At 35.5% G+C, this 14,549-nt stretch overlaps 1 protein-coding gene across 1 annotated transcript; it reads left to right on the forward strand.

Moving 5' to 3' along the window:
• The first annotated feature begins 884 nt into the window (after positions 1-884).
• Positions 885-13,894, forward strand: ASB17 (ankyrin repeat and SOCS box containing 17). Its single transcript, XM_003260218.3, has 3 exons — positions 885-1,425; positions 10,954-11,233; positions 13,604-13,894. The coding sequence occupies exons 1-3, from the start codon at positions 1,025-1,027 to the stop codon at positions 13,808-13,810; spliced, it is 888 nt and encodes a 295-aa protein (XP_003260266.1). The 5' UTR covers positions 885-1,024; the 3' UTR covers positions 13,811-13,894.
• The last annotated feature ends 655 nt before the right edge of the window (positions 13,895-14,549 follow it).

Genomic DNA, 14,549 nt, shown 5'->3' on the forward strand with positions numbered 1-14,549 from the left:
GTAAGCCGAGATCGTACCATTGCACTCCAGCCAAGGCAAGAGTGAGACACTGTCTCAACAACAAAAATGTAAAACAAAGTCTTTAAATTTTGGTTAATATTGTATGACATTCTTTCTCTTTGTGAATGAATATATTGGCAAGTTACTTAACCTATGTAAGCCTCAGTCAGGCACAGTGCCTCAAGCCTGTAATCCTAGCACTTTGGGAGGCTGAGGCAGGGAGATCACTTGAGCTCGGGAGTTCAAGACCAGCCTGGCCAACATGGCATAACTCTGTTTCTACAAAAAATACAAAAATTAGCCGGGCATGGCGGTGCATGCCTGTAGTCCCAGTTGTTTGGGAAGCTGAGGTGAGAGAAAGCTTGAGCCCAGGAGGTCAAGGCCACAGTGAGCCATGATCATACCACTGCACTCCAGCCTGGGTGACAGGGTGAGACCCTGTCTCAAAAAACAAAAAACAACAAAAAATTATCTGTGTAAGCCTCAATTTCCTCAACTATAAGATAGGGGAAATAATCGATGAGGATTAAATGAGAGCACACAGTATTCATGCAGAACATGAGAACAACACTTGAATCCATTCACTCTAGCAATCATTGTCTGCTTACATAATAGCCTACAAAGGATAATCAATCTGTTTATTACTATTATTTAGTCTACTGAAGAAACATGCAGAACTTGAGAAACCAGGCAGACTACCTTGAACTGAATTCTTAGAAAATTAAATATATTGTATCTTAGCTTTCACGTATGCCATTTCTGTCCAATATGTCTCTTTCAAATGTCACCAGTTACATACAATATCCCCTCTGGCCTATGCTGGTGACCTCTACCTATTGTGGAGGAATCTCCACCTACTGTGATGTCATCCAGTACTTTATGGTAATATTTATTTTTTCTGGTTACAGCTTAAAGGGCACTTCTGTTTGTGGAGTAAAGCCTGCCACATTGTCAAAATATGTAACTGGAGGATTACAGTATGCTTACCTCTGATTTTATTTCTACGCTGCTGCTATAACTAACAATGAGTAAATCTACTAAATTATGTCGTAAGACTTCTTGTCCAAGAAGCAATATATTCTGCAATCTCCTTGACAAAATTGTTAAAAGACCCTCCCTACAATTTCTGGGTCAGTGGGGATATCACTGTTATGAACCAAGGATTTACAGATCACTGGCAAAAATTCTGAGGTATGTGGACTTGGATGGTTTTGACGCACTACTCACAGATTACATTGCATTTGTGGAAAAATCAGGATACCGTTTTGAAGTAAGTTTTAACCTCGACTTTACTGAAATATGTGTGAATACAATTCTGTACTGGGTTTTTGCCAGAAAAGGTAATCCTGACTTTGTGGAATTGCTTCTCAAGAAGACAAAAGACTATGTTCAAGACAGAAGTTGTAACCTGGCGCTGATATGGAGGTAATAATTTCGTATGTTTTCACTATAGAACAAGAAAATTTATCTTTAGGAGAGTAGAGTGCTTCTTTTTTCTAAAATTAACATGTATAGTGGCTATACATGAAGTAAGGAATTCTCACCTAATTGCTTGACCAGTTGTTCACTCCTTCACTCTTTTATTATGTATTCCGTTTTTATTTATATGTAAATTATTATGTACCAATAAATCATTAGTGATTCCGCTCTACACAGCTTACATGTTAGTGCTAAACAACATGTTTCTCTAACTAAACGAAGACACTATGTTGTGTAATACTATGATATCCTATTTCTGAGAATCCTGAGGTTTTATATTTATATATGTTTATAAGCTGACTTTCAAAGTACAATTGGGAATATGCACACATCTTCACATAGTAATACTTATTAAACACAATAGCTCCCTATTTGTGTGTTAAACATTGATAATTTGGACTCCAAATTCTCCAAATTTTAGCACAATGAAGGTCAAGTACCTGATGCTATCGATAATAGAACCAAATTTTTATAGTGTTCACATGTCAATCTACCTAATGCATACTACTGAGGATCTTATGAAAAAATCTCCAATGTATCCTCTTTGTAGAGCCTGTAATACAGATTTTAAAGTTACCTAGTTTGCACTAACTTTAATTTATTCTTTGGTTTTAGATATTCGTCTGAATAAAACATTCATGTGTTCATTCAGCAAAATATTAATCACATTGCTATGTATGCAACTCTGTACTAGGTGCAATATAAATGCATGTATGCAATGAAAAACAAAATGGACAAGATCAGTTAAAGACTAAACCAATTTAGGTTCTGCCTAAAGCAGAGTTTTTTCTTGATTGTGCATCCTATGGTATTGGAGATCCACTGGATTTCATTACTTAATGATTACTAAAGTACATGAACTGATAGCTGTAGTTTGGAAACAACAGTAAACAAAACTACCAAACAGTACTTTGTGTTTTAAGTAACCATTATATTTTTAACTACAGCAGAGATCAGCAAATCTTCTAAAGCTGACTGTCACTAGCTGGGCTAAGTAGTGCCTGTCTATAGCCCTGGAAGGTCCATGGGAAAGAAAAGTTGAGTCAAACAGAGGGAGAGAGAATAAATTTTTAAAAATTAAAAATGGAAGCAGAGAGGAGAAAGCTGGAAGGAAAATGAAACAGAGAAACACAGTGGAACGTGATAGAGTGCCATTAACAACTGTCTTAAGACAGGTTTAAAATTAATAAATTTCAACTTAGATGCATCCACAAGGTAAAACCCATTACAGGCCAGTTCTACTGATCGCAACATCATTTGGACCTCTCAGAATCATAGAATTTTAAATTTGTATGGAGCCTAAGAATTCATTAGCAGACCTTTACCCTGGTCAGCAACTGGTTGATGCTCACTGGTCTCTTCTTAAACAATTCTAGTAGTAGTGAGTTAACTATTGCCTTAGGTAAACCGTTCCTTTGCCTTGGGGTCCTTGTTTTTCCTAGTGTTTTATATATATATATATATATATATATATATATTTATATATAGTTATATTTATATATAGTTATATATACATGTTATATATAGTTATATATGTTTTGTATATATAACTAAATATAAATATAACTAGTTATATAAATATATAAATGTAACTAGTCATATAATACTTATATAACTAAATATTTGAATATTTATAATATATAAACATATAGTCACATGACTTTAAATATGATGTATATGCCAATGACTCTCAAATCTTTATCCCCAGCGTTGACTTTGCCTCTGAGCTCTGAACTCCTTCTATATTTAGTTAATTGACATTGCCACATGGCATCTCAAACTGAACAGAAACAAAGCAGAATACTGATCTAACTCGCCCCCCTCTCTGCCAACCTTCTCCTTCCCCAGAATTCTCCTCAACCCCCGATTAACAGCACCTGTTTCTCTACCATGTGGCTCAAGGCAGAAATCTAGGATTTATTCTTGATTCTTTCCTTTGCTTCAACACATCAGTAAGTCCTGTTATCTCCAAAACATATCCCAATCATTTCTATTTCTTTTCATCTCCTTTCATCTCTTCCGTTTCAAATCTAGGTGAACTCACCATCACCTCTTGCATAGAAAACTGCAATAGACTCAAAGAGTCATCCAGCTTCCACTCTTCCCTCTCAACTCCTATAATCTGTTATTGACTCAGAAGCCTGAGTGACCTTTTAAAAATACAAAATGGCTCATATCAACCATGGTTAAAATCCTCCAGTTTTTCCACTACAGTGATTTTATACAAGGGGTATAAATTTCAAAAAAATACCCCTTTTTTAAAAACCCTATGTGAAGCCAGGCGCGGTGGCTCATGCCTGTAATCCCAGCACTTTGGAAGGCTGAGGCGGGCGGATCACGAGGTCAGGAGATCAAGACCACGGTGAAACCCCGTCTCTACTAAAAATACAAAAAAAAAAAAAAAAAAAAAAACATAGCTGGGCGCAGTGGCAGCCGCCTGTAGTCCCAGCTACTCAGGAGGCTGAGGCAGGAGAATGGCGTGAACCCGGAACGCAGAGCTTGCAGTGAGCCGAGATCGCGCCACTGCACTCTAGCCTGGGCGACAGAGCGAGACTCCGTCTCAAAAAAATAAATAAATAAAATAAAAAATAAATAAATAAAAATAAAAACTCTACATGAAAGGTCCCTCTGTATTTCTCCCAGACCCAATCTTGTATTACTCTCCCTTTTGAACACTATATTCCAGCCACAAAGACCTCTCTGTTTTTTGAACACCTTCAAGTTCATTCCTGCCATAAGGCCTCATAATACTGTTCCCTCTGCCTGAAAATCTATTCACTTGGACCTTCCTCCTCATCAGCTAGGTCACAGTATAAATACCATCTTCTCAAGAGGCCTCTTCTACTCACACAATCTAAAGAAGCCACTCAGTCATTACAGTATTGTACTTTAATTCTCTGCACCTGCTGATCACTGACCTGTTTATTTACTGTTGTTCCTTTTTCATTGGTTTGCTCACTATCTATCCTCACAGATAGAGTGTGTAGAACTATGACAGATACATAGCAACTGCTCAATCAAGATTTTGTTGAATGAGTAAGTGAATTTTGAAGTAGCTTTATTTGATTCTTCTTTCCTGTACTGCACTGAAGTCTTGCATTCCTCCAACCCTGCCCAAGTAGCTATAAAGATCAGTCTGCTCTCTTTTCTACAAGAAAACTTCTCAAACATTTTAACACATCTATTATGTCCTCATAATGAATACCCCAAGTTTCCTATATTATCTGTTGTTCTTTACTTCGACAACATCATTCTTTGGTCATCCTCCCTTGTTTACACTCTAATTTGATAATTTCCCTATTATATCTCCCTGGAGGAGAGGAGATAGAATTAATGAGAGGAAGAAATTTAAGTTTTTTCATTTTTACCACAAACCTGCAAAAAACATCTAAATGCCACAGTGTGACAGATTATAGGTGGCTAAAGGGAGAAGATGTCATTCCATTCAAATAACAATAAAAAATATTAAGTATTTTCTAAGTGCCAGACGCTATGTTATTTATTGGGGATACAAAAACAAAGTAGACATATTTCTGCATTTTAGAGAGCTCATATACTAGTAAGTGAGGCATAAATATAAACAGCAATTATAGCCACACTCTATGTACAAAAATAGAAGCATGTACAGGTACAGAGAGCAGAGAAGGAAATTGTTAACACCATTAGGGAGGAGTAGGTATCTGAGAAGGCTCAATAGAATAGGTGATGTCTTAAACTGATTTTTAAAAGATAACAAAGAGTTTCTTCTTTCTTTCCCTTGAAGACATGTAATCTAGATAGAAGGAGGATGACTGAAACTAAGGGAGATACAAACAACATTGTTGTATCCAATGACTACAAGCAGTTTAGTAATAGCTAGAGAGTGAGATAGGAATCATGTAGTAAGAGAAATGAAGACTGGAATTGAAAGAATGAAGGACTTTGTAGGCCAGAGTGAGGAACATGAAATTTACACCACGGGTAATGCCTGGCCAGTGAAGGTCAACTTGTAGCATTAAAAAGATTCATCAGCCCCATTTGAAGATTGGATTTTGGGAAAACAGGCTGCAGCTAGGGCAGGGAAACCAGTTAGTAGACTACTCAAGCACTGCAAGTACAATGTTCTATGTGGGAGGAGCTGGGGGGAAAGTGATCTAACTTTTTTAAAGGGGGGTGATTAGAGAAGATCCCTGAGGCCGAATTTGCATAGCATGCACAGTATATGTACTTAGTTTACATGTGTATTTATAATAGTTTTGAGGGGAGAACTAATTCTGCTCTACCAACATGCCTCCCAACCTCTGGTCGCCCTTTGATACTACAACTGTCCAGGTAAATTATGAGAACTTAAACTAAAACGGTAGCAGTGGGAGAAAGGAGAGAGATTTTTAGACAGAATTACAAGACATGGTAAGTGATCAGAATTGGAGGATCTAAGAGAAGAAAGAGTTAATCTTCAGATTTCTAAATTTTGAGAGTGGTTGAAAGTTGTATTAGTCTCCTGTTGCTGCTGCAACAAATTGCCACAAACTTAGTGGCTTAAAACAACACAAATTTATAGTTTAGTTCTTACAGTTCTGGAGTTCAAAAGTCCAAAATAACTCTTACAGAGCTAAATCAAATTGTTAGTAGGTCCAGTCCCTTACAGAGGCTCTAGGGAAGAATCTGTTTTCTTGCCTTTGCCAGCTTTCAGAGGCCATCTACATTCCTTGGCTGATAGCCTCTTCATCTTCAAAGCTAGCACTGTAATATCATCATATCTTATTCATTGACTCTGCTTCCAACATTCTCTGCACTTATAAGGACTCTTGGAATTACACTGGGCACACCTAGTTAATTTCCCACCTCAAGATCTTAATCATATCCGCAAAATCCTATTTGCCATACTGAGGGGCCATTATTCAGCCTACCAAAATGGTCATACCACAAACTTATCAAGATAAAATATTTTTAAAAACCTATAAAATCAGTTTTGGACATATGAGTTTGCACTGCCTAATGGATATCGAGGTAGAAATGTGCAGTATGTGGCTAGATAAACAGTGCCGTCCTTAATGTTTCCCTTACAGCTCACATTTATGTTGGGATATCTGTTGGTTCTACCTGCAAATAATATACAGCATCTGGCTGTCTCCACTACTATGTTCCAAGCTAAGTGATTTCCTTCCTTCTATAACAAATTCTCAACAAAGGGCAGATCACATTACTCTTCTACTCAAAACCTCCATGGCTTGTCCTTTTGGTTTAGAGTAAAAGGTGAAGTTCTTACAGTGATCCATAAGGCTCTAAATAATGTGGCATCCCATTACCTCTGTCTTCTTTCAGCCACACTGGTTCCCTTATTCTTCCTTCATCACTCCAGGCACAGTCTCCCACCATAGGGCCCTGAAATATCCAAATGGTTAACTTCCGCACCTCCTTCTGGTCTTTGTTCAAATGTCATCTTTCAGTAATGTACTCTTCCATCATCTCATTTAATATTTAAAAATGCCCTGACCGTACCAGCCCACAGCATATCCATACTTCTTATTCTGCTCTACTTATTCTTTTTTCCAAGCACTCATCACCTTCTAACATAAAATTTGCTTGTTTACTATGTTCATCCTATATTGTTGTTAATCATTCACTATAATATAAGCAAGATAGTAGAGATCTTTATTTTGTTTCCTGATATATCCCAAACACCTAAAACAGTTCCTGGCATATAGTATGCATTCAATATTTGTTGAAATAAATAAATGGAAATGAATTGAAGTTATGGTCATAAATGAAACTGCCTGGGAATAGTCAAATAAAATTGGTCTAAAGGCCATGCATACTTACTTAGACGTTGAGGGCAGAGGAAGAGGAGCCAGTGAAAGACAGTTGAGGAGAAATAGCCAAAGAGATAAATGGGTAACTTGGAGACACTAGCCCAACTGAGTAAAAGGAAAACATAGTTTTAAGAAAGTCAACTGTGTGAAATATCACACATGTAAAATTATTCTGGAGAAGCATCTATCAAAATTTTCAGCTAGAAATTGAAGGAGAATGAGAAGGGAAAAAAATTAGAAATAATTATAGCTAAAAAACTGAATCATTCTCTGCATGTCTATATGGAAATATTATGCCCCATTTCATAAGCATTATGACAGGTTTTCAGATACCAAGAGTTCAGTTCATTAACCTCACATTTAAAAACTAATTCTTGCTTTGCTTGCTGCACTTCATCCATATAAGTACTGCTATAATTAACTGTCAGTACAGATTAAGCAAATTTTGGTTTACAGTAACATACTCTTTAAACATGAGGATTAATTATATGTCATTTGGGTACAGATTAGACTTTTAAATCTCATTTTAAACCTATTTGAGTTTTAGTCATGTTTTCAACATTTTTCAGTATTCATTCAGTATCTTCTAAAGGTAATGTCAATCTTAATATCTTAGAATCAACTAATATCTCTAAACCTTAATAATGACCACTTATGGTATATTTTGCGCCCCTGAGTCTCCAGAATTCCCATACTTATAAGGTTCTCAAGTCAAATATTTTCTTAAGAACAAGCAAGATGAATACATTAAGTTGCCTTTGAAAAGTTTAAGTGATTACGCATCAACAAAAATCTTGTTAGGCCTGAAAGCTACAGGATAAATTCAAGGAGTTTTTTACTATCACATATATAGAGTCAAAATTTTCAGTAAAAAAAAGTTCAATTAACAAATATTTGAGTGCGTAATATGGGCCAAACATTGTTCTAGGCACTTAAATATGTAGTAGTGAACTAAGATGAAATTACTGTCTTTTAGGAGCTTCTACTTTTGTAGATTGTTTTGCTTATCCATTTATTTTGAAGAAGAGAAAATGAAAGTTTAGAGGTGTTAAATAAGTTTTCCAAAAGATACAAATTTAATGTAGGTAGGTACAAAGTGCCCTGAGGAGTATGAGATATATCAGAGTAATCAAAGAAGACTTCACAAAACAGTTTATTAGACAAGGTCTCATAAAGATGAGTTAGACTTATTGCAGAATTGAAAAAAAAAAAAAAAGGCGGGGGAGAAGAACACATACAAAGTAAAGAAATGTGAAAGACCTGGATGCAGTGGCGCTTTGGGAAACTGCATACCAATGATAGGTGATGTAGAAAGATGAGTAGTTCAGAAGTTCTCCATGCGTTGGAAGTATTTGTAAAAAAGATAAGATGCCCAGGACATTATTGGTCTGGAGATGATTCCACGAGAGACAGGAAATAATACATATACATATTCATATGTATACACATACATATATATCCTTTCTCTTTCTATATGTGTATGTGTGTGTATATATATACGTATATGTATGTATAGTACCAGTGACAGAGTTATGACAAAAACCTACATCTTGATTTCTAAAATGCTACTTTGCACTACAATTCACTATTTTTTAAATTACAAAATCCTGGCATTTCAGAGTTTGGTGAAGCTTTGCAGATAAACTAGTTGGTCCAGTGACTTTCCAACTATACTTTTTGGAGACCTGAACAAGGATCCAGTAGGGGGTAAGGGCTCTAGGACTTCAACCAGAAAAACTCTTTTTTCTTAGTTTTGTCAGATTCTTCAAAAACAGTTTGAAAAAAGCTCATCTATCACAAAACATTGATCTTCCATAGCTAGTTCTGCTATAGCAATCCTCCAATGCTGGTTTATGCTTGTGCCTAAAACATTCTTTCGAATCTTTTTATTGGAAAACATCTACTAATCTTTCAAATTTTAGTTTCTGGATAACCTATAGGAAATGACTATTTCAGATAGAGTTAAGTACCCCTCCTCAGTGCTTCTATAGTACCCTGAGCATGCTTCTATCATTGCGATTATCACCTTGTATTGTATTTATACAATTTCTTGTGTTTTCCTTACTAGATTATAATAGTCAAGAACTGTATCTTTCATCTCTGTGTATCTCCTCCTCAGTATACTCTAGGCAAGCAAGCGTTAAATAAATTAGGTAATGAAGGAATGAGCAGATGAGTACATAAATGCTTGTGGAAACAGATGTAAAGAGGCCAACTTGCCCAAGATCACACAGCCAATTCAAAGAGCTAAAACTTAGAACCTAGAACACTTGTCCCTATTGTTTATACCATTATACCATGCTGCCTCCCATTTTACCTAAGTACTATATATGCAGTCTTAAAGTTCCCCTTTTTGCATAAGACTTTCCTTGCTCTGAGTAGTTGCCTAAAACCAGTATTTATGCTTTGTGTGTTGTCCTGCAGTATTTTATTAGGCCAGTCAAGAGAATTCCACAGACAAAAATCATTAATAAAATTTCTCTTTCATTAGCCTAAAAACCATATTACTTGGCAAATTATGGCTTGCTAATATAAAATCCCCTGTGGTCAAGGACACCACAACAATATTTACTCTGACCAAAATAACAGCATAAAAGTCTATTAAATGAAACAACTGCAAGAAGTATATACCATTTAAAAAAATAAAGTTTTCATTTCTGTCATAAGGGAAGAGAAATTTTTAAGTCTAGCCATCATGTGACACTCTAGGGAAAACAAGATTTCCCTAGATTTCAAAATTTTACTCAAGAAGAAAAATTCTGCCCTTGAGGGACCTGATACGGTTCTCACTATAATTTACATTTCCTAAGCCCAACCAACTCTAATTTTATTAAAGTTAAAAACATACAATTAAGATAGCTGTATTTATTCCTTTCCTAATCTCCAAACTCAATTCAAGCTCATGTCTGGTACATGATCAAGAAGAACAAAAACAAAAAGATATGCAAATGATCACATAATTCTTTCTATTAATAAAGTTAAATCAAAAAGTTCTGTCCTCGTTTTCCATTTTATTTTTTCCAGAGCTACATCAGTTTTGTAATACTGTCCTAAGCAGTATAGATTTCTCAACTAGAATTGCTATGACTAAAAGTAAACACTTTACATATATTATAAATTGGTTTTGTTTATTTTTACAATGTAAATGGGGTTTAAGTGTTTGGTAGGAGTTTTCTTTTAACCTTCAGTTTAGTCTAGATTCATAGAGTGGAAAACTCCTTTTAAGAAATATATAGGCTGGGTGCAGTGGCTCATGCCTGTAATCCCAGCACTCTGAGAGGCTGAGGCAGGTGGATCACCTGAGGTTGGGAGTTTGAGACCAGACTGACCAACATGGAGAAACCCCTTCTCTACTAAAAAATACAAAATTAGCCAGGTGTGGTGGCACATGCCTGTAATTCCAGCTACTTGGGAGGCTGAGGCAGGAGAATCACTTGAACCCAGGAGGCAGAGGTCGCGGTGAGCAGAGATCGTGCCATTGCACTCCAGCCTGAGCAACAAGAGGGAAACTCCATCTCAAAAAAAAAAAAGAAAAGAAAAAGAAAAAGAAACATATAAAGATAAAGTTACATTTAAGACATTTAACATTTCAACTATCATTTTCCCATTACTAGCAAGATAGAGTGTTTGTCACATTTCTTAATTCTATATCCAATGAGTTTTTGTTTTGTTTAATTCACAGAACTTTCACACCAGTATACTGTCCAAGCCCATTAAGTGGCATCACACCTCTCTTTTATGTAGCTCAGACAAGACAGTCTAATATCTTCAAAATACTACTGCAATATGGAATCTTAGAAAGAGAAAAAAAACCTATCAACATTGTCTTAACAATAATACTCTACCCTTCGAGAATAAGAGTAATGGTTGATCGTGAATTGGCTGACATCCATGAAGATGCCAAAACATGTTTGGTACTATGTTCTAGAGTGCTTTCTGTCATTTCAGTCAAGGAAATAAAGGTAAGAAAACTACTTTAAAAAAAAATGGGCTCAAATATTAGTGAATCTTAAGATTCAACTGTAAAGGAAAGAATACAGTTAATTTTTAATTTATAGAATATATCCAGTGACAGATCATTGAACATATGCCTATTAATAAAAATAATAGGGAAAATCTCAAACAGTCCTTTACTTCTTATGTTTTTAGAAATATGAAAGAATTTTAATTTATATGTATAGTTCATTTTAGTATTAAGTAGATATATATTATATCCTAATTATATCTTTAAAACTATTTAAGATGTCTCTGTCCTTTAAAAAAAAAATAAAAAAATTTAACAGACTTCCTTTCCAACAGAATATTTCAAAATGAGGGTTACATTTCTCCCCACAAGTACAATCATATGTCAAAAAACAGATTTTTTCCATTCAAGTTCTCAAAGCAAAGTCAAGCATTATAAAAATATAAATAAAGGCTTAAAATATTTGTTCAAGTGAAAATATCTATCCCTCAGAAATGTGGAGACCTTCTTAATAAGGTTTCTGGAATAAATCAAATTTAGAGAAAACAATTAACAGCATATAGGGTACCCTGTCAAAATGAACTGCAAGTGTCAACATCAAATTGAATCACGCCCATTAGTAGCAAGAAATAAGTCCGTTTAATAGAAAGCTACCCCTATAAATTTAAACCAATCAAATTAACAAGGAATCCAGTAGTTCCCCTAATCTTTAAGGGTGTGACTTCAGAAATAAACTCATAAGAGATACAACTCTACTGTTTTTTTTTCTTTAATGCCTCAGCAGTGAATATGAATGCCTGAGCCAACTGTAAGCAAAGCAAATTTATCAAATTATTTTGGCAGCCCATTTTTAAAACAAAAATTTTTTTTTGCATTTTCAGCAACTTGCTTGTCCCTGGTCCAGTATTAATTCTGCATAATTGTTACAGAACATATCAATTCTCAACCAGTTCCACGAATGCTATTCCTGAGATACAACACTAGTAGAAAAACACTAGGACAGGCCGGGCGTAGTGGCTCACGCCTGTAATCCCAGCACTTTGGGAGGCCAAGGTGGGCGGATCACCAGGTCAGGAGATCGAGACCATCCTGGCTAACACGGTGAAACCCCATCTCTACTAAAAATACAAAAAATTAGCTGGGCGCGGTGGCAGGCGCCTGTAGTCCCAGCTACCGGGGAGGCTGAGGCAGGAGAACGGCGTGAACCCGGGAGGCGGAGCTTGCAGTGAGCGGAGATCGCACCACTGTACTCCGGCCTGGGCGACAGAGCGAGACTCCGTCTCAAAAAAAAAAAAAAAAAAAAAAAAAAAAAAATTAAAGCACTGGGAGTGAGTTGACCAAAATCATCTGCCTATGTGGCAAAAAATTTATAGCTGGGTTCCAATCAATTGCAGCTTAATAAAGTAAAATAGCATTGAGCAAGAAGATAAAGAATAGCATTAAAACTGCTTAAAGAACACTTTAAATACCTCTGTTCTGCATTTCCACACTTCCCAGTAGTTTTCCCTATCACAGCACATATTTTATTGTAAATATATGTTTAGATATTTCTACCTCTGCACCATGAGTCTCGTAGGCACAGAGGCTGTGTCTATTTTACCTACCCTAGCAAATTATCCCAAGCACCTGTCACAATGCTAAGCATATATTCTTTAATAGTTAAATAATTGAATAATGAATGCATCATAGATGTAATAGATAAACAATAGTATCATGTAGCCTGTGGAGTATATGTTCTAGTGGAGAATATTTCTGTAATACAGCAATGTTTTTTCCTCCTAAGTCAATCTATTAACATTTGACCCGTAAGATTAAATATTTTAAAAGATCCCTTTCTAAACCTTTAAAAGACATCTTTTCATTTGGACAGGCCTCCTGTCAGGCCTTCTTGTGTATGAAGCTTTACTCTACAATGGTTGATATCACCTGGGAAACTTTTAGGACTTACCTTGTCTGTGTCCAACCCCAGACCAGTTGAATCAGAATTTGTGGAGTAGGGCCTGAGCACTGATATTTTTTACAGTCTCCCAGATAATTCTATATAGCTAAGTTGACCGTAACTACTCTTCAGGAAGAAGTAGATAAAATAAAAGTACAATCCAACTAAAATTAAAAACTTGTTCAGATTCATAGTTGTAAAAAAATGTTGCCTTGTGTCCTTAGACATACAGATTATTTGAAGTTTATCCTTGTGAAAAAAATGGGAATAAAATACTTGCCTCAAGTAAAAATGCTTTGGAAAAAAGTTATAAAGGTTTTATAGATTTATGGTCTATTTTCTAAATTTAAATTAAAAATAAGTTTTAATAATTTGGACTAATCCAAATTACAAAACATTACAAAAGTAAAATATTTTGCTTTTCTTCAGACACACCTGAGTTTAGGAAGACGTCCAATTATTTCAAATTGGTTTGATTACATTCCTTCAACAAGATACAAAGATCCATGTGAACTATTACATCTTTGCAGACTAACCATCAGGAATCAACTATTAACCAACAATATGCTCCCAGATGGAATATTTTCACTTCTAATTCCTGCTCGTCTACAAAACTATCTGAATTTAGAAATCTAACATATGTCAATGTCCTAAGTTCCTTAACAATGCTTACCAATGTATGGCTTAGAAGTTAATAAAAATTAACTTCATCTAAGTTTTTGTTGCATTAAACATTCATTTAGAAAATATATTTTCAAACAACATCTTAATTGGATCACTTTTTAATCAATACATGACTCTGCCGATTACCTTCTATACAATGGAATAAATTATATGCATTTTACACAAAGAGAAATGAACTATTTTCATCCAAATTACATCAAAATGAAAATATCAGTTCAATCTATATGTTCTTTCATCACGAAGAAACTTACCTAAAAAAATAGAGTTTTCTCAGACAATTTTTTGGCTATTTTCTAAGTACTAGACTTTTTTCTCTACAACTATATGCAAACATGGGACTTGGAAGACAGTTCTCTGTGGATCTCTCTCGTGTTTTTCCTGTCAGGAGCAGAGGCACTAATTTCCATTGATTATGGGCTAGCTTTTCAAGAATGTTTGTATAGTGAGCAGTTTGGGAGATAGAGATAGTGTCTTCCTTTGGAGCAGAGAGCAGGTTTGTTGATTGTCTAGTAACATCTTTCTCAGGCAAAGGTTGAGCAAGTTTGCCTGAAACTCATTATAAAAGTGGAATTTCCCAAGCTCAGAGCTCCTCAGCTGTGACACAAATCTACTGTGTCCACATCTACTTGGACCACTCCGTATCTTGGAGGGTGGATCTAAGTGGAATCGACACAAGCATGAATCTTATGCT

The sequence above is a fragment of the Nomascus leucogenys genome, chromosome 12 (assembly GCF_006542625.1).
Source record: "Nomascus leucogenys isolate Asia chromosome 12, Asia_NLE_v1, whole genome shotgun sequence".
In the NCBI taxonomy this organism is placed as follows: domain Eukaryota; kingdom Metazoa; phylum Chordata; class Mammalia; order Primates; family Hylobatidae; genus Nomascus; species Nomascus leucogenys.

Excerpts from the sequence above, each read along its gene's own strand:
- ASB17 (XM_003260218.3), top strand. The coding sequence starts at position 1,025 with ATGAGTAAATCTACTAAATTATGTCGTAAGACTTCTTGTCCAAGAAGC. Across the intron at positions 1,426-10,953 it reads AACCTGGCGCTGATATGGAG|AACTTTCACACCAGTATACT; the intron begins GTAATAATTTCG and ends TTTAATTCACAG. Across the intron at positions 11,234-13,603 it reads TTTCAGTCAAGGAAATAAAG|ACACACCTGAGTTTAGGAAG; the intron begins GTAAGAAAACTA and ends GCTTTTCTTCAG.